The 21,133-nt window shown below is 47.8% G+C and overlaps 2 protein-coding genes across 2 annotated transcripts; one reads left to right on the top strand and one right to left on the bottom strand.

Moving 5' to 3' along the window:
- The first annotated feature begins 3,343 nt into the window (after nucleotides 1-3,343).
- Nucleotides 3,344-13,359, top strand: EMD (emerin). Its single transcript, XM_033173888.1, has 10 exons — nucleotides 3,344-3,378; nucleotides 4,082-4,257; nucleotides 6,629-6,718; nucleotides 7,810-7,902; nucleotides 7,993-8,073; nucleotides 8,378-8,461; nucleotides 9,097-9,177; nucleotides 10,930-11,033; nucleotides 11,161-11,213; nucleotides 12,711-13,359. Exons 1-10 carry the CDS (start codon nucleotides 3,344-3,346, stop codon nucleotides 12,964-12,966), a joined length of 1,053 nt encoding a protein of 350 aa, XP_033029779.1. The 3' UTR covers nucleotides 12,967-13,359.
- A 221-nt stretch (nucleotides 13,360-13,580) lies between these two features.
- LOC117061198 lies at nucleotides 13,581-19,298 on the bottom strand. The gene is made up of 4 exons (XM_033173887.1): nucleotides 18,917-19,298; nucleotides 18,045-18,177; nucleotides 14,168-14,306; nucleotides 13,581-14,013 (listed from the first exon to the last, which is right to left on the bottom strand). The coding sequence occupies exons 1-4, from the start codon at nucleotides 19,296-19,298 to the stop codon at nucleotides 13,732-13,734; spliced, it is 936 nt and encodes a 311-aa protein (XP_033029778.1). The 3' UTR covers nucleotides 13,581-13,731.
- Nucleotides 19,299-21,133: the final 1,835 nt, after the last annotated feature.

Raw genomic sequence — 21,133 nt, 5'->3', positions numbered from 1 at the left:
GCCCAGGCAGAAATGGTCATTAACACAAAAAGTGCCAGGGAGTATGGTCAGTGTTGAGGGATGATGATGAATTGGAGTCCCCCCACAACTGTCCCCCACAGGTTCCCCACCTCTGCTCTGAGTTACAGAAGACATTTCTCTTCATATCCAAGAGACTGTCTTCTTCTCTGTGCCCCCCTAAATGAGAAATACTAATATATAATAATACTAATATATAATAATAATAATAATAATAATAATAATAATAATAATAATAATAATTTATACCCCGCCCATCTGGGCTCTAGTTGTCACTTTCTCCCTCTGGATGCTGCTCTTTTGCACCTTAAGGGTTGTGACCAGCTTGGCACTATGTAAGGCATCATGCTTGAAATCAGAATAAATAATAGCTACTGTATTAAGCTTTGCATTTGAGAAAATTTGAGTCTTATTTTTCCATATGGCAGAAGTTATGCAAGAATTTCTGGTGGTGGTGAAGTTCTGCCCTGTGCGTAGTGAAAGGGTGCCAATTTTATTTTTCACCTCAGGCACAGCTGGTTCTTCCTGCCTATGTGCAGAACCTGCTATTTGTCCCTGTTGAAATTCATTGTGTTTGTTTGGGCCCAGTTCCCCAATCTGTTAAGATCATCTTGAATCCTGATTCTGTCTTCTGTGGTATTAGCTACCCCTTCCAGTTTGGTGTCATCTGCACATTTGAGAACCATCCCCTCAATTTCTTCATCCAAGCTGGAATGTGTGAAGAGGAGGGTGACCAAGATGTTCAAGGGTCTAGAAACCAAGCCTTATGAGGAATGGTTGAGGGAGTTGGGTATGTTTAGCCTGGGCAAGAGGAAACTGAGAGGAGATATGATAGCCAATTAGCCATCTTCCAATATCTAAAGGGCTGTCACATGGAGTTGGATGGCCATCTGTCATGGATGCTTTAGTTGAGATTTCTGCATTGCAAGGGGGTTGGACTAGATGATGCTTGGAGGTCCTTTCCAACTCTATGATTCTATGAAATGCCGCATTTGCTTCTATACCACACACAAGATCCTTCCCTTCCCTTTTTTTTTTTGAGTCATTAAACTTGGATAAAACTCAGAAACTCTTCGCATGAGCAATAATCCAGGAATCAATTCCAATAAAGAACTATGTAATTATTATTTTGTGTGTATGCCTGTGCACACCCACATCCACCTAGTCAACAAGAGGCTTAGAGTGATAGAGATAGAGACCGGTGGCTGCCGGACAGCATTTTCTGAAGAGGAGCCTTCCTGAGTCATCAGGCTGCTCAGCTGAATGCTGCTGCTGCTAACATTTAAAGATTTGGAAACCCTAGAAATACAAAGATAATGTATGAACAAATGAATGGTGGTGCCTTTTCGTGATCAGAAACCGCCAAAGGGTTCCATTTCCTCAGCTACATAGAGCTCAACTTTAGATCCTTTTTTCTTTATTTTCTTTTACCTTATTTTCAGTCCCTCGCCATGACTAAGACTGCCCTCCTCCAGGAACCTCTGGGAAACAGAAACAAGAAGTATCCCAGAAGAACAGAAACGAAAGTGCTGACAAGGTTCTCAGAAAACGGGTTGCAAAAATCCTTTCCTTGGGAAACAGAAACTGTATAGTAGCAGAACAAGACCCACGGCTCCAACTTAATTTAACATTTAGAGCAGTGTTTTTCAACCACTGTTCCGCGGCACACGAGATGTTGCCTGGTGTGCCGTGGGAAAAAATTGTTTATTTGATTCCTATTCAAGAGAATTACTTTATATATAGTCAACAGAGTTAATTTTTTTAACATTTTCTAATGGTGGTGTGCCTCGTGATTTTTTTCATGAAACAAGTGTGCCTTTGCCCAAAAAAGGTTGAAAAACACTGATTTAGAGTACAGAAGTCCTTCAATATAGCCAAATTTCACATAATGGTGCAGACAATGAAGTCTGTATTCAAAGTATAAATAATTAAATCCCACCATGTGCCATAGAATGGGTTTTCCATGCCCTTGGGGAGTTGCAACTTATGTGTCGTTTTTTTCTGCAATAGTCCACATATTTTGGTACTGTAGCGATATTTGCAAATTCTGTAACGTTTTCCGTTTCTATGCAGTGGAGATCAGCCTGCAGCCAGCATCCAAGTCAAAAGTTCTTTTGACCAAAAGTTTGACATGCGCCTGTCCATAGGTTTAACGAAGAGAGCGGTGGAGATATGCAGACAGAACATTTTAGCATATTAGATATTTCTCTCTCTATGGTAGTCCAATCTATAATAAATAAATGGCGTTCCCAAATTGTGACCCTCGGGACACTTCCGTCATAAATGACAAAATGACAGAAATATGAGGTTTTTTTAAAAAAACAAAACAAAAACCCAGGGCTCACAAAACACCTGTGGCGTTCCGCACCCACTGCAGCCCCTTCCTACACCTCTGCCTTCAGATGTCTTCTAAAAGTCAGATAGTTGTTTATTTCCTTGACATCTGATGGGAGGGCGTTCCACGGGGTGGGCGCCACCACCGAAAATGCCCTCTGGCTGATTCCCTGTAAACTCGCTTCTCGCAGGGAGGTAACCGCCCGAAGGCCCTTGGAGCTGGACCTCAGTGGGTGAGGGTAAAGGTACCCCTGACCATTAGGTCCAGTCACGGACAATTCTGGGGTTGCGGTGCTCATCTCGCTTTACTGGCCTAGGGAGCTGGCGTACAGCTTCCGGGTCATGTGGCCAGCATGACTAAGCCGCTTCTGGCGAACCAGAGCAGCGCAAGGAAACACCATTTACCTATTTATCTACTTGCACTTGACGTGCTTTCAAACTGCTAGGTTGGCAGGAGCAGGGACCGAGCAATGGGAGCTCAACCCATCGTGGGGATTCGAACCCAGCGGCGGAGGAAGCCTCTTTGCTGTCCGGGGCGGCGGTGCAGAGGCACCCCCCTGGGGGCGGGGCACGACGCGTGCATCGTGACGTCATGACACATGCGTCGTGACGTCACAACACAAGTGGATGGCCCCTGAAAGGGGGAAGCAAAGCGGCTCCCTACGCGCCTGACACTTCTTCAGATATACTATAGAAGGGGACAAGGCTAGGATGCCCCCCCATCACTGCTTCAATCCTATATCAGTCCTAAGAGGTGTTGGTGCAGAGGATAAGGGATAATTCTGACATAAAGGGGATATGGATGGGCCAACGGAATTATAAGATAAAAGCCTTTGCAGGTGATGTGGTGTTTTCTGTAGAAGAACCATTGTACCTAAGTTATTGGAGGAAATAAGGAAATAAGGAGAAGTTGCAGGTCTTAAAAGAAATAAAACTAAAACTATGGTTTTTAGTGAAAAATATGGATGCACAGGCAAAAAAAGATTGGCCGATGGCCAGGGGGCTGACAACTGAGAAAAAGGTGAAGTATCTGGAAATATGGTTAACAGCGAGAAACTCCAATATATTTCAAGATAATAATCATGACATGGAAAGATATAAGAAAAAATATTGAGTTATGGGGAAGAATGAAACTCTCTCTAATGGGCAGAATTTTGGTTATAGAAATGAATATTTTGCCTAAAATGCTATTTTTATTTCAAACCGCTCCAATAGGAGGCATAACAAGATGCTTCAACGAATGGCAAATATATATTTCTAGGTTTGTCTGGCAAGGGAAGTAACCGATTATTCAATACAAAATTTTAATAGCTATAAAGTAAAGAGGTGGATTTTCGTTGCCAGACGTACGGCTGTATGATGAGGCGGCTTGTCTCCCCTTCTCCCCCAAACTGCGCTGCACTGAATCAGGCCGGAGTCCAGCTTGCCACCCGGTTTGCCAGGCGCTGCTGCCCGCCTATGCCAAGGCAAAGAGAGACTCCCCAGCCTGCCTCCCCATTTCAAGATCCCCGGGACGCCCGGCTTCGTGCGCCCCACTGCATACAAGCTCGGGCTCCCCGCCTGTCCTACTTAGCCGGGGCGCGGCGGCGGGTTCAGCTCCTGAGGAAAGGGCCCGCCGTGGAGGGCGGCGAGGGCCGGGAGGCGGCGGGCGGGCGGGCGGGCCTGCCTCCCCTTTGTTTGGCCGACAGCTGCAATGCTGCTGCGCGAGCTCGCGGAGCCCATAAGGCAGGCTGGAAAGCAGCCCAAGTGAAAGGGCGCGCGAAGGAGGCCCGCCCCGGAGCCGGGCGGGGTCCGAGGAGCAGGACGACGAGGCGGGGGCGCGTCGAGGCGAGATCCCGCCTGAGTCACTTGGCGATGGTGCCGAGCCCAGCGCGCTCGTAGCAGCAGCAGCAGCAGCAGCAGCAGGTAGGGCGCGGCTTCCCCGCTTCTCCTTCCTCGCCTTCTGCCGCTGACCTCCCAGCGCCGTCTTTCCCTCCGGCGGGTCCCCCCTCGCCGCTCCCCACCCGCCAAGCGCCCTTCGGCCTTCCGTAGCCGGGTTCCGCGGCTGCCCGGGCGGGCAGGCGAGGCCTTTCTCCCGAGGAGGCTCGCTCCCCGCTGCCTGTCGCCAGGCGGGAGCGCTGCGGGCGAAGCGCGGAGAGCGAGGGACACCGAGACCGAGCCGCGGCCGGGGGCCAGAGCAGCCGGGACCCGTCGGAGGGAGCGCGAGAGAGTCTAGGGGTGAAGGATTGGCAGCGCCAAGGCCAAGCGGGGCCTCTCGGTCGCTCGCTGCCTTTCGGGCTGCGCCGGGCAAGCCGAGCCGCCCGGGATGGAGCACGTGTGCCGCGGCGGGTGCTGCGCTCTTTCCCTGCTCCGAGTGCTCCTTGCTACGGAGCGGGGCGTTGCGGCCGCCGCCCGCCTGCTCCCGAGCTGCGTCGCCCGAGGCCGTTTCGCCGTCGGTTTGCCCGTCTCAGCCCCGCGGCCCCGCGGCCTTGACTTTGGGAAACTTGGCCGCGGTCGCTTGCCGCTCCCCCCTCGGCCTTGGGCTCCGGGCACTGCTCGGGACTGGAGCCCCGCCAGCGATACCCAAGTTCCCAGGCCCTTTGGCGGCGCAGAGCTGCGGGCGCCTCGCCTTCGCGTCCCCCAGCTTTGCCTTGCTGCCATTCTTGAGAAACACCTGGCACCTGGCACCTGCCCGCCTCCAGCCTCTTCCTGCTGAACTGCTTCCCCCATTCCGTGGCGCCTTTCAATACAGGGCGAACATGTGCAGTTGGGAAGAGTTAAGAATATTGCCTGCATGTAGCTCATTCTGCTTCAAATTTATGTAGTCTGGATTGATAGGGCAATCTAGACTACTTTTAGTAATTTTTTAAAGTAACTTTTAGTATTTGTAAAATTTCCACAATTATGTATAAAATCAAACACCCAGGTGGCCAGGTGGAAATAGGCTTATGGGGCATAGGTCTCCTTTTCTGCCTGGAGAGATGGACAAGGGGCCAGGTGACACATCCACCCATCCAGTACCAGGCAAACAGGAGAATCGAATCTGGCATCCACTTCCACATACTTTTAATTTTTGCAGAAACATTTAGGGGGGGAAATGTTTTTATATGTTTCTATAGCATTTAAAATTAGCAGGGCTTAAAAATGTGTGTGGGTGTTTGTATATGTACACGTGTGTGTGTGTGTGTGTGAAATCTAAATCTGGATATTTTCCCAGGTCAGTGTTTTTTTTAGAAAAATAATAATTGAAAGTCACATATTCAGTTATTAAAGCCATCTGGATGTGCCTTAAATGTATTCTATCTGCGGCCAATTCTACAAGAGCAGGAGTCCCCTTTCTCACCACCTGGTGAGTAGTTGGGAAATTACATGCCCTTTCTATAGACTTTTGACAACTATGTTTATTTGCAAGGTCAATAAACTGCTTTTGCTCCAAATCACATTGCCCTGCCCTGCTCAGCCCATTAGCAATCAATCACTTGTAAGTGTTAAGAGCTCTTGCTGAGGCAATGCTGCCTTTGGGCCCTGTCCCACCTCTCCTGGGACAGTGGAGGAAAAAAGCACTTACCGGTAACTTATTGGAAAACAATGAAAGTAGGGACACAGGTGGCGCTGTGGGTTAAACCACAGGGCCTAGGGCTTGCCGATCAGAAGTCACTGCTCCTGCCCACCTAGCAGTTCGAAAGCACGTCAAAATGCAAGTAGATAAATAGGTACCGCTCCGGCCGGAAGGTAAACGGCGTTTCCGTGCGCTGCTCTGGTTCGCCAGAAGCGGCTTTGTCATGCTGGCCACATGACCTGGAAGCTGTACGCTGGCTCCCTCGGCCAATAAAGCGAGATGGGCGCCGCAACCCCAGAGTCAGACACGACTGGACCTAATGGTCAGGGGTCCCTTTACCTTTAAACAATGAAAAATTAAGTCCCATTGAGTTCCATGGAAGTTAATTCTCTGTGAACTGTGTTTATGATTGCAGACTATTTTTGTTTTCCTGCCTTAGTTCATTCTTATATAGTTGGTTTTGTGAGTGTCTGACTTTGTTTTGCCCACTTAACTGTGGTGAAATCACCCCCAGTTATGAAATGGTTCTTTGTGTGTAACCTGTCACAATCTCATTTGTTACCAGCTCGCATTTTGTTTCAAGGTCAATTGTTTTAATTGCTGGTGTAGTCTGTGAGATTTTTCAGGTTTTAAAAATATATTTATATCTATTTATTTCCTCTTAAAATCATGGCATGAGGAGTACTGTATGTAACTGTCTTCCTTCATGCTCCCCCAACCCCATTCTGTGTTTTCTAGGTAGCACCATGGAGAAGTATGAAGGTTTGACAGATAAAGAGCTTATCGCCCGTTTGAAGAAATACAGCATCCCACATGGGCCTCTTGTTGGTATGGACTCTAGCACTACACCTGTCTCTCTCAGGGGAATGAAATAGATTTGCAATTGGAGCTTAGAAAGGGAAAGCTCAGTAAGCCAGGCCTACAGCTTACATACAAAGTGTAAAGGGGGGAATCTGTTAGAGTGGACAGATGTAAAAGAGAATTGGATTGAGCAGACAAGACCAATAAGGGGTCCGATGGTCAAGAAGGTAGATTCTGCATGTGCTGTTGTGGGAAATGAGGGACAAATGCCAGGGCTGGTCCACCTGGGAAAGTAGCTCATCTAGGAGAAGGAAATCTCTGATCTTAAACCTCCGCTGCCTTGCGGGATATCTTCAGGAGAAGAAAAGGCTAAAGAGTAAATCCTAAACCAATCTGGAGTAGAGTCCCTAAGACGGTTGGACGGCACCTTGTACTCCTCCTTCCGGCAACTCCTGCAGTCAAGCTAGTGCCAAACATATTGTTCTGCTTTCCTTTGGACTGGGCAGGTTTGCACCCCAGGTTTGCTGCTAACACACACATTGTCTTCACCCCACCCCCCTTTTAGGCACACTCCATTGTCTCTTGAGATAGATGCCAACAAGGGGAGGGGTTTTCAGAAGGTGTGACTTGCATGATGAGCTTTACATACTGAAATTCCCTCTTGTACACTGAATTTATAATGATGCAGTAGCCCACTCTTCTTTTGGATCAGGCCACCCAGGGCTTTTTTTCAGCTGGAACCTCAGTTGCAGCACCTCTCAGGTGGGCGCCATTGCCATTATCAGAGAACAAGGTTCCAACACCTTTTTTTCTAGAAAAATAACACTGATGCCACCCAAAAGCCCGCCTTCTACATAGCAGAAGGGAAGATGGACCCTTCCTGTCACACATCATCCTGTCCAGCTCTTAATTCTGAGTATGGCTAGGTTTGAGAGAGAGGTGTCTGAAGGAATGGAGCATACGATGGGGAGAATTCACCGTGTCCTCCTTTTAGAAATCAATAATCAGCAGCCCGTGCTTTCAAGGGGACTGAGAAAATCAGCCACAAAGGACAAATGCGGGAGCAGTAAACCTTTGTCATCCAGGAGTTAACCTCCAGCTTGGATTCTATCCTTCAGGATCAACCCGGAAACTTTATGAAAAGAAAGTCTATGAATACGAGACTGAGCGGACACACCGTCCTTCACCTGGAAAAGGATCACTGTCCACAGGTGAGAATAATTGGGGAAAAACAGGGACAGGTACCCCTGTCAAACACGTGTCTTAATGCCCATCCTTCCCATGTGTTTTTACACACGTAGAGCCATCCATCAGCGAAAGCTACATCCGAGAGACCTTTGTGAGTCCTCAGAGCAGGCCAAACCTCAGCTATGGGCGAGAAGGTGAGACTTTTAAGAAATAACTCCTGAATTCCCAGTAAAACAGAAAGCCAGTTTGTAGGAAGGAATATAACTGATAACTGATAATTAAGGGACCATTTGAGCATCAATCTAGGAGAGATATGGGGAGCAAAAAGGGTAGCTTTGTCAGGTTGGAATATCATCACTAAGAGGGGCATCTCTAAGAGGAGATAAGCGCAGGGCAGCTTAGCCTGGGTGTGTTGTCAGTTTTCTAGTACTTTTGGGGAACAAAGGACAACTGCTGCTACCAAACCAAACTCTCTCCAATTCATTTTGCCCCTCCCAGCTCTTGGCTCTACAAGGACTTCCGTAACAGAAAAGTATGACTCTCCAAGTTCCAAGGAATACTATTCCGAGTATATAAATGAAGGTATGGGGTTCCACTGTTCTCCACATTCAAGTCTTGCTTTTTGAAAATACAGTCATTAAAATTGATAAGCCAAGCGGTTTATATTTTCTCAGCTTGGCTTCAGTATCTCATTCTGAAAACAAGGGGCTCATATGTAGACGAAGATTAGCCATTTATTTCATTTCATAAAATTTATATACTACTTGATTGTAAAAAAAAGCCTCTCAAAGCGGTTTAACAAAGTGAAATCCTATTAAAATTAACTTTAAGCTAGTCTAGGATCTCTTGACCCAATGATTTGTTGGTGGGACAAAGTGCAACTAAGTATCGGTGAATTTAGGTGAGCAGTTTTGATTTTGCAGTGTTCCGACTGTCTTGGTATCAGAGTTAGCTATGACAAGGGAGGCATGCCCTGTCAAAATCAATATTCTGCACCTCAAACAGATTAATCTACAATCCATATAATGTAAGTGCAGAAATACAGTGTGCTGAAGCCTATTCTGTTCAGCTGTGTTGCTTCCTGTCTTCAACTCTCCCCATTAACATTTCCCAACAGCCACTAGGCCTAGAAATCTCATTTTTAACAAAACCATGAAGTCTAATAGGAGAGGAAAACCCTTTTGTTAAATATCTTCCCCTACCCTGTCCTTCCCTAGGTCCCAGTCCCACCAGATCCTACCTGAGTGAAAAGTACCGTTTGCCTCGCCATGAAGGACGCTCCACATACGCAACTGAAGGTAGGAAAGAATGGGGGCGAGAGAAAGTTTGGGTCCATGTAGAATCAGAGCTGAAGCATAGGAATGGGGAACCCTCTTGGCCCTGTCAGGCCAGATCCTTATCTGCCCCCTTCTCCCACACACCAACCATGACAGGTGGGTGGGACAACCCAGCTGTCAGTCAGTTAAGAGCATTTGCCATTGGATGACTAAACAGACGGGCAGTGGGGAGAGGAGCACAGCACTTCCCAAATATCCCATAATGGTTGGGTGCTTGGGAAGTGGCTTTGCCAGTGCTATGGGGCTCACTTTCTGCAGGGCTTGGCTACACCAGTAGTCTCCAACTTTTTCAGAGACCCAGGATCCACTTTTACCAGAAGGCTACATCACCTAGTGGGCTTGAACTCAGTCCATCAGCTGATACTATACTTAGCACTACACTCCAGCTTGGGAAGGGGGGGGGGGCGGCTTTTTCAGGCTGCAGGCCACATTCCCTAACCGCCTGCTAGTGGTGGTGAAGGCCAATGCAAAAGTGGGTGCAACCAGCACCTGACACTCCCCAGCAATTAGGCTTGATTTTTTTTAAAGGTTTTTAATTGCTGGCAGGGAAGACTGCTGCTTCCCTTTCCAGCTGCAGTTCCCATGAAGATCACAGAAATCTCTTTGAAGATTCCCCACCTTCATTGCAGCAATTAATCTTGAATCCGGCTGTCCTCCACTTGAAGATCTTTTTCCAAGCCTAATTGCTGCATGGAGTTTGACCAAATGGCAGGTTGCAGCACATAGGGAGGGTTAATCCTTCCTGGCTGTGATACACCTGTTAAGGAATTGAGCTTTACTGTCCTGAACTGTCTGTGTATCATATGGGAGTGTATACTTTTGCTTCTCAGGCCCTAAACATCAAGAAAAAGGGATCTGTCACTGCTGATGTGATGAACTGCACATTGCTCATTTGAGGGTTGGAGATTTGAAAATACCAGAGTTCTGAAACATGTAAAGGGAAGGGTCTGTGATTAAAATGGGGAGCTTCTAAAAACAGATGGAACCAGGAGGGTGTTCAAATCAGGGAGGTCACACATGATATACAAAAGTTTGCTGAGCCTGGTAGGAAGGAGCAAAGGCCTCTTTGGGAAGAAGAAATGGGATTGCTGGGGATACAGGCAACGCAAGAGAAAAGGCTGCAACCCATAAATAGGGATTCTCCTGAGAGCCTGGTGAGTTTTAGGGTCTGAATAGGTTAGGGATAGAGGGTTTGGGTTTGCTCCAAAGGGAATATTTTTAGTTTCTCTAATTTGGGGGCATTGCATTTCTTTCTTGGTGATATTTGCACATTCTAAATTCAATATATCTCCATTTTAGTAAATTTATCTCTGGTTTCATAAGCCCGTGTGGTCTCAGCTTAATGTAAACACCTTGATGCCTATAGCAATAACTTCCACTTCCTAAGGATGCAACAGAGAGACCCCAGGGAACTTAAGGAGACTGTTTGATAAGGGGCAGCCTGGCAAATAATCTCTTATCTGGTGGCAACAAGAACCTCAAATGGGAGAAGGGTGGGTGCAAGCAGAGGGGGTACATTCTCTGTTGTGACCTGGTCTCCCTTCCCCAGGTAGCACAGCACTCAGAGAGCTGGGGTGTGGCTATCACAACCCCCCCCCCTGGAAAAATGCTGTTGCACTATTGGCTGGGGAGACGCCCTGGGCCAGCCCTTCCCCATCCCTACTGTTCCCTATTCCATCTAATGGCTTTGTTGTCTTCTTTTACCCCCTCCAGACTGGGATGCCAATTCTTCTGAGGCGTCCACATCTTCCTACCAGAGTTACGTGTCATCGTTGACCAGTGGGGCACGTCCAGAGGCACCGAGTGCCCGCAAACCAGTAGGTTGTTCCTCACCTTTGTGGCAAGAACGAGGAAGCTACCCATGCTGGGCTTACACCCAACTCACCCAGGGAAGGGTCCCTTCATAGCTGCCCTGTGCTGATGGGCACCTGTCTATCTTTTCAGATTGCAGAGCCGTATCCCTACAATTCTAGCCAAAAGGATGTCCCATCTGTGAGGTAAGCAGGGATAAAGCTGAGGCATCTGCAGGTAACAATATTCCTGGCAGAGCTGGTAGTGGAGCGAGTTGCTTGGCCCCTTGCTGAGGCAGACGTGGCCCATGCTGGATGGATGCTCAGTCTCAAGATTCCCCCCCCCCTTCCTGGGGCTGGCACCACCTTCTAGCCAGGAGGTGGCTTTCCTAAAGGTTTAGGGCTCAGGCTTATTCTCAGGCTACTAAGGGGTTCTGGAACCTAAATTGGCTCTAGACATAAAACTAGGGGTGGTCACAGGACTGGCTAAATGTAGTGCTACCAAGTGCCTAAAGGTGAGCCTGCCACCTCAGGCAGTGGATGCTGAGCCCTGTAATTGTCGTCATCAGCATGAGAGTTGGGAGGGATCTTGAAGGCCATTCAGCCTAATCCCGGGCTCAGTGCAGGATCTGCAATGCCAGAAGCAACTACAGCCATTGCTGACAGGTGGCCAACTAGCCCCTGGCCACCTCCAGTGAAGGAAAGGCCACTGGCTTTTGGTGTACCCCATTCCATGGTTAAACAGCACTTTCCATTAGGAATTTTCTCTTGATGTTTAGACCAAAATCTGCTTGCTTTCCATTTCTACCCATTGGTTCTAATCCTGTCTTCTGGAGCGACTGAGAACTAGTTATATAATGCTAATAGAAGTTTAGCATCTGTATGGTGCTTTCCGGAGTTTCAAAACATTTTGCACATAAATTTCTTCTGTAGCCCTTACAACAGCTCTGTAGCCAGAATGATTGTGGCCATATCACAGGGGATGGGTGGGGAGAAGGGAAAAAGGCTTGCTTTGTGGCAGACATGAGATTAGAACGAGGGATTTCTAGATTCATTGCCCAGGTGATAGAGCCACTGTGCCACACCAGTTCTCAGCAGGAAGGGCCTTTGCAGAACAATTCTCTAGGGTGTTCTCTTGTATGAGCTCCACTGAAACAAACTGGAGCTGGGGAATAGCATTACTGTGCCCTGAAGCACTTCTTAATTTCACTGAGACTTAATCCATGGATAGTGCCTCATATTAATTAGTGATAAGGAAGTTTCGATTTTGACAGTTGCCCAAATCTGTCATTGCACAATGGTTTGCTGAAACACTCTTGTCTGTTTTGCCAATGCCACAGCTAGGAAGAACAGCACTTGCTAATGCTTTCCAGTTCAACCTAGCCCTGGGGTGGCCTCTTGCATTCGCTATAGAAGGCTCCCCCTCTGGCTGGGTACAAGGAAGGGCAGATGTGTAGAAGGAGCAGAAAGGAGACATGCCCAGTCTTGTGGCTAGAATTGCCAGCCACTTGCAAATGTGCAAGAGAGAGGGGTCATTGGCAGACATGGGGTGGTGGCCATTGCCCTTTGGAAAGTTGACGTATGTGGTGGGTACCATTAGGGAGACTTTAATTTATAAAGGATGCAGGGTGGGTGGGGCTCATGCTAGGCCCTAGTGGAAGGTGGCAGGAATGATCTCTCTCTACTCTGCAATTGCCTTTTCAGGGACAGCAGTTCCTACCAAAGCATCTTCTACCGGAAATCACCTGGCTTGTCCACTCTGGGGGTGGAGCCACGCCGTGCCATCCATCCCGAGCGCCAGGCCCAAGCAGCAGAAGGGGCCACAGGGACAAAACGTTACCTGCCCCTGTGGCCCCAGCTCTTCTTCTTTGTGTTGCTGGCTGGCTTCTTGGCCTTCATCTACTTTGTCCTTCAGGGCGGTGCTGACGACAACCCTTTTGTGAAGTTTCTTCAGCAGTGAGGCCTCAGCTACAGGGACACATTGTACACTGAGGCTGTTTCCTCAAAAAGAGCCTGGGATATCTCTGTAGGGCTGTCACTAAGTGCCTTCTTGTTTGTAACCACCAAGTGGAGGGTAGTATAGAGGGGCTGAAAGATGGAGGTATCCTTTCAACCTCCCCAAATCATGGCAGCTCCCCACCTCCCTTGTCAAACTTCAGCTAGCTTAATCTGGAGTATTTTTAATCTGCTATTTTTGTAACTTGTGCTTTATTAATCGGGCATGGGTGGCTATTTCACACGAGCGGGAAAGAGAAATGAGGGGATAAATGTAGCTTATCAATAGCTTTTTCTTTAAAAAGGTGTGCAAACATGAAATATCCAATAAACCCCATGATGGGTGTTTTTTTTTTTTAAAGATTGTGTCTTTCATTTTTATCTCTATGTGGACAATCACTAATTTGCCTTTTCCATTGTCACTGCTGCTGCTTATTCCCCCCTTCCCTCAGATCAGGTAGCAGGTCACTCTCTAAAACTGCAGGCAACAAGAAGTGAGACTTTCTGTTTAAGAGGGCTTTTATTTTCTGACTGATAAGTGGGGTGGAGAAGTGGGATCCTGATCAGAGCAATCCCTTTCCCTTTGAGGTTATTCCAGCTCTTGGGTGCAGTATAGGCCCATCCATTTAGGACAAAGGCTGCTGTGGTGTTGCCTCTCCAGCTCTAGAGCAGAAGGGAGCCATAATGTGCCTGGTCATATTAGTGACAAGTGTGGTGGGAGGCAGGAAGCTCATGTATTGGCAAGGGGAGCTGAGGAGAGACTAGAGCCCTTTAGGGAACCCTGAAGCTGTGGGGCTGGAGGCTTGGGGACCACAGATGAGCGTGTGGCTGAGATCCTGAAGGGCTGCCTATTGGTGAGATGAGAGCGCAGGAAGGGGCTGGATATTTGGGAAGGGGCTGCACACAGAGAAGGGGGATCTCGTGGATAGTGTGTCCTTCGTAGGTTTTCCCGGACCTGGATGAACTCTGGTTGATTCCCCACCGTATCACCTGTTTCTTCCTGTTGCTGGTTCTGTAGACAAAACAAACAAAAAAACTGTTTCTCTGAGGTGCTTCCGAGTGAACCATAGAGAAGACACACACCATGGCAGCTGCTGGCAAGTGGCTTTTCAGGAGACGCAGGGAGCCACATCAAGACAGCCACAGTCACGCTCGCTGGGTGTTACCTGTTCCCGCCTTTGCTGCCAGCGCAGCAGCTCTTGCTCAAGGGACGACTGCTCCACGCCACTTTCCACCCCATCCCGGCGCCGGTTCCGGTGCTCCAGCACCTGCAGCAGCTCTGGCTTAGACCGAAGGCTCAGGCCTCTGAGAGGAGGGAAATCAAAACAATACAGCAGTAAATTGCCCCTTCCCACCCTCAGCAGCTCATTCCCTAATGTCTGTGACAACCACCTGCCAACCTGCTTTGCCTTCACTGAGCCAAGTAACAAATTCAGGGCTTAAGCCAGTGCTACTGATTTAGAAGCGTGTAAGACAACTTCAGCCGTCTTAAGGATCCCTGTAAAGCTAACACAGGGTTTTGTGTTAATATTCCTAATCTACTCTCCACAACATTGGCCTGGAGTTGTTGCATTACTCTGGGCAACTCAGTAAATTACAAAATACAAGTGTAACCCACACAGTTCTGGTGGGAAAGCCAAAGCAGCAACAGTTTGGCATGGTAAAACTATAGTATTTTATTTACAAACTGACTGTTCTCCCATTTTTAACGGTGTGAGTACACAACACCTTCAGAAGCAGCCCAGCTCCCTTTGCCTAAAGGTAGAGAGGAACAAGGATTTTAGATTTTCAGCTGCTTAGGCATTGATATTGGGCTTCTGTCTCAATGAAACTACAATTTCCAGGTTTCTTTGAAAGTCCAAAGGATAGTGTGATTTTTGTGCTTAAACCCTTGCCCGGTAGCCACAGGCAACAAGGCATCTCATTATAGGTGAGCAAGTAGATTTGAGTTTGCCCTTCAGTACACACACACAGAGATTTTGGGGAAATATGGTGTGTTGGAATTCTTAGAAATAAACACTATCATGTGAGCACTACTGCAACCTAAATATACTAAATATCCAACTTGGACTCTTCTCTTTAAGCCTTTCTGACCATGGGATCTCACCCAGTAGCTCCTTAAATTTATTAAAAGCACCCTTTTTAAAGTCCAGAGTGCCTGTCCAACTATGCTCTGGACTTTAAGAAGGCTGATTTCAAAAATGGGAGTTTCTTAAAGGTGAAATATTGAAGACATAACGGCAGATAAGTCTTAACAATAAAGAAAAGTGAGAGGCACCCAAAGAAACCTGTGGGACTGCTTAAGGAGCTTAGAGGTGAGCTGAGGTTTAAGAAGGGAAGAAAGGGGAAACCACAAAGGCGGCTGCAGGGAGAAGGACAGGCAGGACAAACCTCAGAATGAGTTCAGGCTTGCAAGAGAGGTTAAAGATATCAAAAAGGTTTCTTCAGCTGTGCTCAAAGCAAGTGGAAGAGCAAGCAAGCAACAGGTCCTCTGCATGGAGGAGTGCTATTGGGGTCAGAGGCGTAACGTGTACATCAGGCAAAATTGAATATAAAAGTTGTTTATTAGGATAAATTCACACTAAAATGTTGAAGAAATTTCATGGGGATTTATTTTGTTTTATTTTACTTGAAAATTTCTGAAGACATGTGGCTAACTGAACGTAAGGTTAGAAAAATGCAAGACCAGAAATTGACCGATTCGTCCATCTCCCTCACTGCCTGCCCCCAATCGCTTTGAGGAGCAATTTCCCCATTATCAGAGTTGGCTTGAGGGGAGTGGTGGGCTTTGCTCCCCTCGCCCCACCCCGGCTGCAGACACATGCAAAGCTGCCCTGTCCTGGCCCCAGAAGTAGGCCAGGGAGCGTGGCCAGGAAATGCAGCTCCCGGGTGAAGCTGGGCTTGGCTGGAGGCCGGCAGAGGAAGGAAAGGTGACACCTGCCAGCCTCACGGGCTGGGGATGCGAATCAGGTTACAAAGAGAATCCTGAGCAGAAGGATGGCGATCATTCAGGTAGGTGGGTGGAAGAGAATAGTGTCACGGTTATCTCCAGCTTGGCAGTGGGCATGAATTCTGCAGCAAGAGTGGGGCAGAGCATTCAGAGCGAGGCCAAATGCTGGCATCATTATCAGGGACGGTGGTGCAGGGGTTAAAATGTCTCTCTGTGTGTAGACACAATATTTTCTCTGTGTCCATTTCCACTTAGTTCTCTCACATAAACACAATCATGAGAGAATGTGAGAGGAATTATGTAGACGTATGTATATAATTATTTACTCATATTTACACTATTCACACACAGGGTAACAACTAACAAATATTTCCGCAATGCTGTTGATTCTTGCCTCTGCTAAACTTCTTCCCATCCTACCAGAATTACTTACACAAAGAAAAAGGCAGAAATGTAAAAGCAAATAGAAGAACCAGAACCTAGTAATGGATGTGCATTTGAGCATCAGTAAGATAGCAGGGAAAATAAACATTAGACTCTCCATAATTCTTTGGTTACTGAGTCAGGCTGCAATTCTATACACACTTATCAGAGAGAATAGCCCCTTTGAACTCAATGGGGCTTAACTTCTGGGCAGACTGGTATAGGATTTTCCTTTTAAGCTAGTATTTTTATTTTATTTTTAAATCCAGATACCCTAAAATAATATGTGGGGGAATCAGCCCTTTTTACATTCCATGCAGCCATCCATTAATTGCTAGATGGAGTAAAATAGTTTTCGCTGGCATTAGAATCCTAAAATTGTAGAGTTGGAAGGGACCCTGGGGCTCATCTAGTCCAGCCCCTTGGAATGCAGGAATCTTTTGCCCAATGTGGAGCTCGAACCCACAACCCTGAGATTTAAAGTCTCATGCTCTACCAACATGCTTGAGTGGAACCTGTTCTGCTGTGTTACTGAGCAGCTCAAGAGGACCCTCAAAAAGTGGGTAAATATTTGGAAAAACTGAGGACTATGGTCCATCATACTAAGGCCCTCTAGCACTTATGGTTTGAGTCTGTTCCCACCCCACCACCCAATTCTGTCACATAAAGAAAACAGCCTGCTTCTAGGGTGTTACACCTCCAACATTATTTAAATAAAGTCCACTTGGATATTGTTTATTGCTACAATAAACCACCCACCACTTCTCCTTTAACTTTACATGGTGGGAGAGAAGCTGTCACCTAAATAAATAATAAATATGCAAATTTGCTTGGAATGGACTAACACTTTGTTACGGCCATTACCCCATGAGCTGCAAGCCCAAAATTGGGTACACTCTCCTCATTCCTAGAAAAATACAATTTTTTATGTTTCTCTCAAAATGGGAAACATGAATATGCACAAACTGTTACAGTAGTTTCACATTAGGCAAGGAGGTGAAGTATCATTATTTGAGTTAATACCTCACACATTTCTCTCACGGACAGATAAACTAGGGTGAGAGTTGTGAAGCTTCATGATACTTTTTCTCACAGGTTTACTGATACATAGGAAATATTACTCATAACAAAGGCCAGCACTTCAGCCCAGAATAAACTAGGAAAGTCTTATTGTACGTGTATAACTCTGCTTGCAGAATGCTGTCCAAATTTACTTTTATTTATTTTTAAAGTCATGAAATGGCATAGAGAAACGGGAGTGGGGGAGGCACTGGTGTTGCCCATCACTAACAGCCACAGGTGCACCCGACACCTCCACAAAGTGCGTCCAGATGGCAATAAAAACCACACCATTGCAATAGGCAGACCAGCAGCAGTGGAGGCAGGGAAGGGGAGGAGAGAGCAATTTTCTGAGCAACAAGATACTGCATTTGAAGTGCTGGAAAATGGATTTCCTTGATAAAGGATCTCTGGCTTCCTCTCAACAAGCTGTACATTTAATGTTGCAAGAAAGAAACACAGTCACCTGGAAAGGCCTTAAGAGGGATTGGAATAAAGCTGAAAGAACCCAGAGGTGTGGGTTGTTCTGCCCAGCAACTAGCACAGACCCACTGGAAAGACACTCAAGAAACACGAAAGAGCGATAGCAGGCCGGGAGCTTCTAGCCATACTTGCGATGGGTGAACAATAACTCTCGATGCAGCTGCTGCTGGTTCCGAGGGCCTTTGGCAGGGCTTGTGGCCCGTGAAGAGGTGGCAGGCTGGCCCTCAGCACCCTTGGGTGTGGTTTCTGAACGTGCAGCAGCTGGAAGGAGCAGAGAAGAAGAGGATTAATACCTCGCGGTTGGAGGGGGAGGCTGGCTGCAACTCCTTCTGGAAAGGGGCATGATTCCTCCACCTGCTCAAGGGGCACTCACCAGAGATCACTGGATCCCATGTGAAATCCTATTGAGGGAGAGGAAATGGGGGTCAGTGCACAGGAGTTGGAGAAGAAATGGTGTGAGGCAGGATTAGGGTAACTTTGCCCCATCCTCAAATTCCTTTCCCAACCTTCAGCCACGTTGGTTTTAGATTAGGGCTTGTCAATTCAATTCAATATTTTAAGGTGATTAATCCTCTGTCCTTTCACCCACCAATCTCTCAATTGTGGTGTCTTTTTGAATAGCCAGAAAGGAAGGACATGCTTGTTCTTTCATTTCCTATTTCAGCAGCGCACACCAGAAACATTAAAAAAAAAGTGTCTTTAGCAATCACCAACTAACAGATCTGGAGAGGGGTGATTGCGGCTTGTTCCTCCCAGGAAAGTTGAAGATAGTTTCAAATAAAAGGAACAGGCCCATCCTACTTTCACTTCTGCTAAATGAGTTTTTCCATTTCCCCCCAAGGAAGTCCCACGAACTTCAATGGGCTCAGGATGCGCAGCTTCCGTGCGGACGCTGCGGGTTCGTTTCGCCACCAAGTCGGGCGGCGGAGCTGCTCTCTCTCGCCCCGGCGCGGCTCAAGGTCCCCGGCGCCACCAGCCCAGGCTTTCCGCCGCCCCTCACCTGCTGCTTCCAGGCGCCGGATCCAGTTGCCCGCGGTGTCCCGCTGCCAGGTCACGCCGCCGAGCCCTCTCCGCCCCGGCCGGGGCGCGGGCAGCTCTCCGGCTCCCGCCACCTCCCCGGCCCGGAGGCCGCGTGGCCCAGCGGCCGCCATCCGCGCCGGAGGAGACAAGCGCGAGCGGCGAATTCCGGGTCCCGCAGCGCGCCGCTTGCTTCCCGGCCGGCCGGTTGGCCGGTCCGCCCCTGCCTCCGCCTGCGCGCGCCCGCGGAGCGCCCAGGCGGCGAGGGAAACTGGATCTCGCGCTCGCGGCCGCCGCGCCCACACTCCGTCCCTCGCCCCCCTCGACGACTCCAGGCCCAAGGGGCCAGCGCAACGTCGCCCCATTCAGGGACAGGGGCAGGTCTGGAGGAGCGACCTGGGGGCGAGACCCAGGCAGCCGGCGAGGAAACCCCATCCCACCTCCCAAGCCCGAGCGCGGCCTTTCCGCCAGGCGCTGCTCCCGCGCACGTTTCTCCCCCGCTTGAGCCAGGCAGGCAGCAGGTTTGCGCAGAGACCTCGGCCAGGGCGAGCAGAAGGCTACTGAAGTTGCAAAGGAGCTCGAAGGACTACCGGACTTTGAGACAGAACAAATGAGACTGGAAAAACCAATGGAAACAAAGAACTAATAAAATGAGCTTCAGTAATCACAAATGTAAGGTTCTATAATTACTCAGGAATAAGCAGCTGAACCAATATAATATGAGGGACACCTGGCTTGCCTGAAGTGGGCCTACATGTCAAAAGGATCTAGGAGTCTTAGTGGACCACAAACTGAACATGAGTCAGTTACAGGTGGGTAGCTGTGTTGGTCTGGCATAGTCAAAACAAAATAAAAAAATTCTTTCCAGTAGCACCTTAGAGACCAACTAAGTTTGTTCTTGGTATGAGCTTTCGTATGCATGCACACTTCTTCAGATACACACTGAGTCAAGTGATGCAACAGCAAAAAAGCTAATGCTATTCTAGGCTGTATCCAAGTCTAGTGTCCAGGGGAATCCTGTGTGCAGTTTTGGGCACCACAATTTAAGGAGGATATTGACAAGCTGGAATGTGTGCAGAGGAGGGCAACCAAGATGATCAAGTCTGGAAACCAAGCCTTATGAGGAATGGTTGAAGGAGCTGGGTATGTTTAGTCTGGAAAAGAGGAGATATGATAGCCAATTTCCAATATCTCAAGGGCTTTCACATGGAAGATGGAGCAAGCTTGTTTTATCTTGCTCTGGAGAAATGACTTGAACCAATGGATTCAAGTTACAAGAAACGATATTCCAACTACAGTGGTACCTCGGGTTAAGTACTTAATTCATTCCGGAGGTCCGTTCTTAACCTGAAACTGTTCTTAACCTGAAGCACCACTTTAGCTAATGGGACCTCCTGCTGCCGCTGCACCGCCAGAGCACAATTTCTGTTCTTAACTTGAAGCGTTATTTCTGGGTTAGCGGAGTTTGTAACCTGAAGCGTACTTAACCCGAGGTACCACTGTAAGCACCAGGAATAACTTTTGGGTGGTAAAAGCTGTTTAACAGTGGAATGGATTCCCTTGGGAGGTGCTGGATTCTTCTTTTAAGCAGAGGTTAGATCTTGGATGGCCCCGTTATGTATGATCTAGTTGAGATTCCTGCATTGCAGGGGGTGGGACTAGATGCTGAATATGTGCTGTGAACTTATAGCAATACCTCAAAGACTTCAAAAGTCTGTCACAAGGAGTACTTCTCCTCATATCATAAGCTCCTGAATTAATGTTCCTGTTGTCTTATCTTAAGGTTCCCTTTCACACAAGACACCTGATTTTGAAAATTGAAGTTAGCAGTTTTTTTGGGTGGGTGCAAGTAGTCTTGCCTGGACCACAAAATAGCCTTGCACTGGCAGAGAGACCATGAACTCTGAGAGCCTATTACAACCAGGAGAAACAGTTGTGGGTTTTCAGAGGCAAATTTTAACATTTGCTCCCCAGCTTCAATCTCCAGGGCAGATCAGTCCCTCCCCAAGAATTAGACTGCAAAAAAGCTTTCTACTGGAGCCAATCCAGGGTCTATGTCAAACCTTTAGGTCTGCAGCTAGCCTTAATTTCAGTTGGGGATGGGAGGGGGGGGCACTGCAGGTGCCGGGGACAGCCTACAATCAATTTATTTGTAGGACTTCCTATGCATGTAGACAGAGCAGACTTTATTTTGCAAAAA

Source organism: Lacerta agilis, chromosome 16 (assembly GCF_009819535.1).
Source record: "Lacerta agilis isolate rLacAgi1 chromosome 16, rLacAgi1.pri, whole genome shotgun sequence".
NCBI classification, from domain to species: Eukaryota; Metazoa; Chordata; class Lepidosauria; order Squamata; family Lacertidae; genus Lacerta; species Lacerta agilis.
Note: the sequence above shows the minus strand (reverse complement) of the source record. Positions and strands in the feature narration are given on the sequence as shown.

Excerpts from the sequence above, each read along its gene's own strand:
- EMD (XM_033173888.1), top strand. The coding sequence starts at position 3,344 with ATGGCCAGGGGGCTGACAACTGAGAAAAAGGTGAA. Across the intron at positions 6,719-7,809 it reads CCCACATGGGCCTCTTGTTG|GATCAACCCGGAAACTTTAT; the intron begins GTATGGACTCTA and ends TCTATCCTTCAG. Across the intron at positions 8,462-9,096 it reads TTCCGAGTATATAAATGAAG|GTCCCAGTCCCACCAGATCC; the intron begins GTATGGGGTTCC and ends GTCCTTCCCTAG.
- LOC117061198 (XM_033173887.1), bottom strand. The coding sequence starts at position 19,298 with ATGGGGCGACGTTGCGCTGGCCCCTTGGGCCTGGAGTCGTCGAGGGGG. Across the intron at positions 18,178-18,916 it reads CCGGCGCCTGGAAGCAGCAG|CTGCTGCACGTTCAGAAACC; the intron begins GTGAGGGGCGGC and ends TGCTCCTTCCAG. Across the intron at positions 14,307-18,044 it reads TTATTGTTCACCCATCGCAA|AGGCCTGAGCCTTCGGTCTA; the intron begins GTATGGCTAGAA and ends CCCTCCTCTCAG.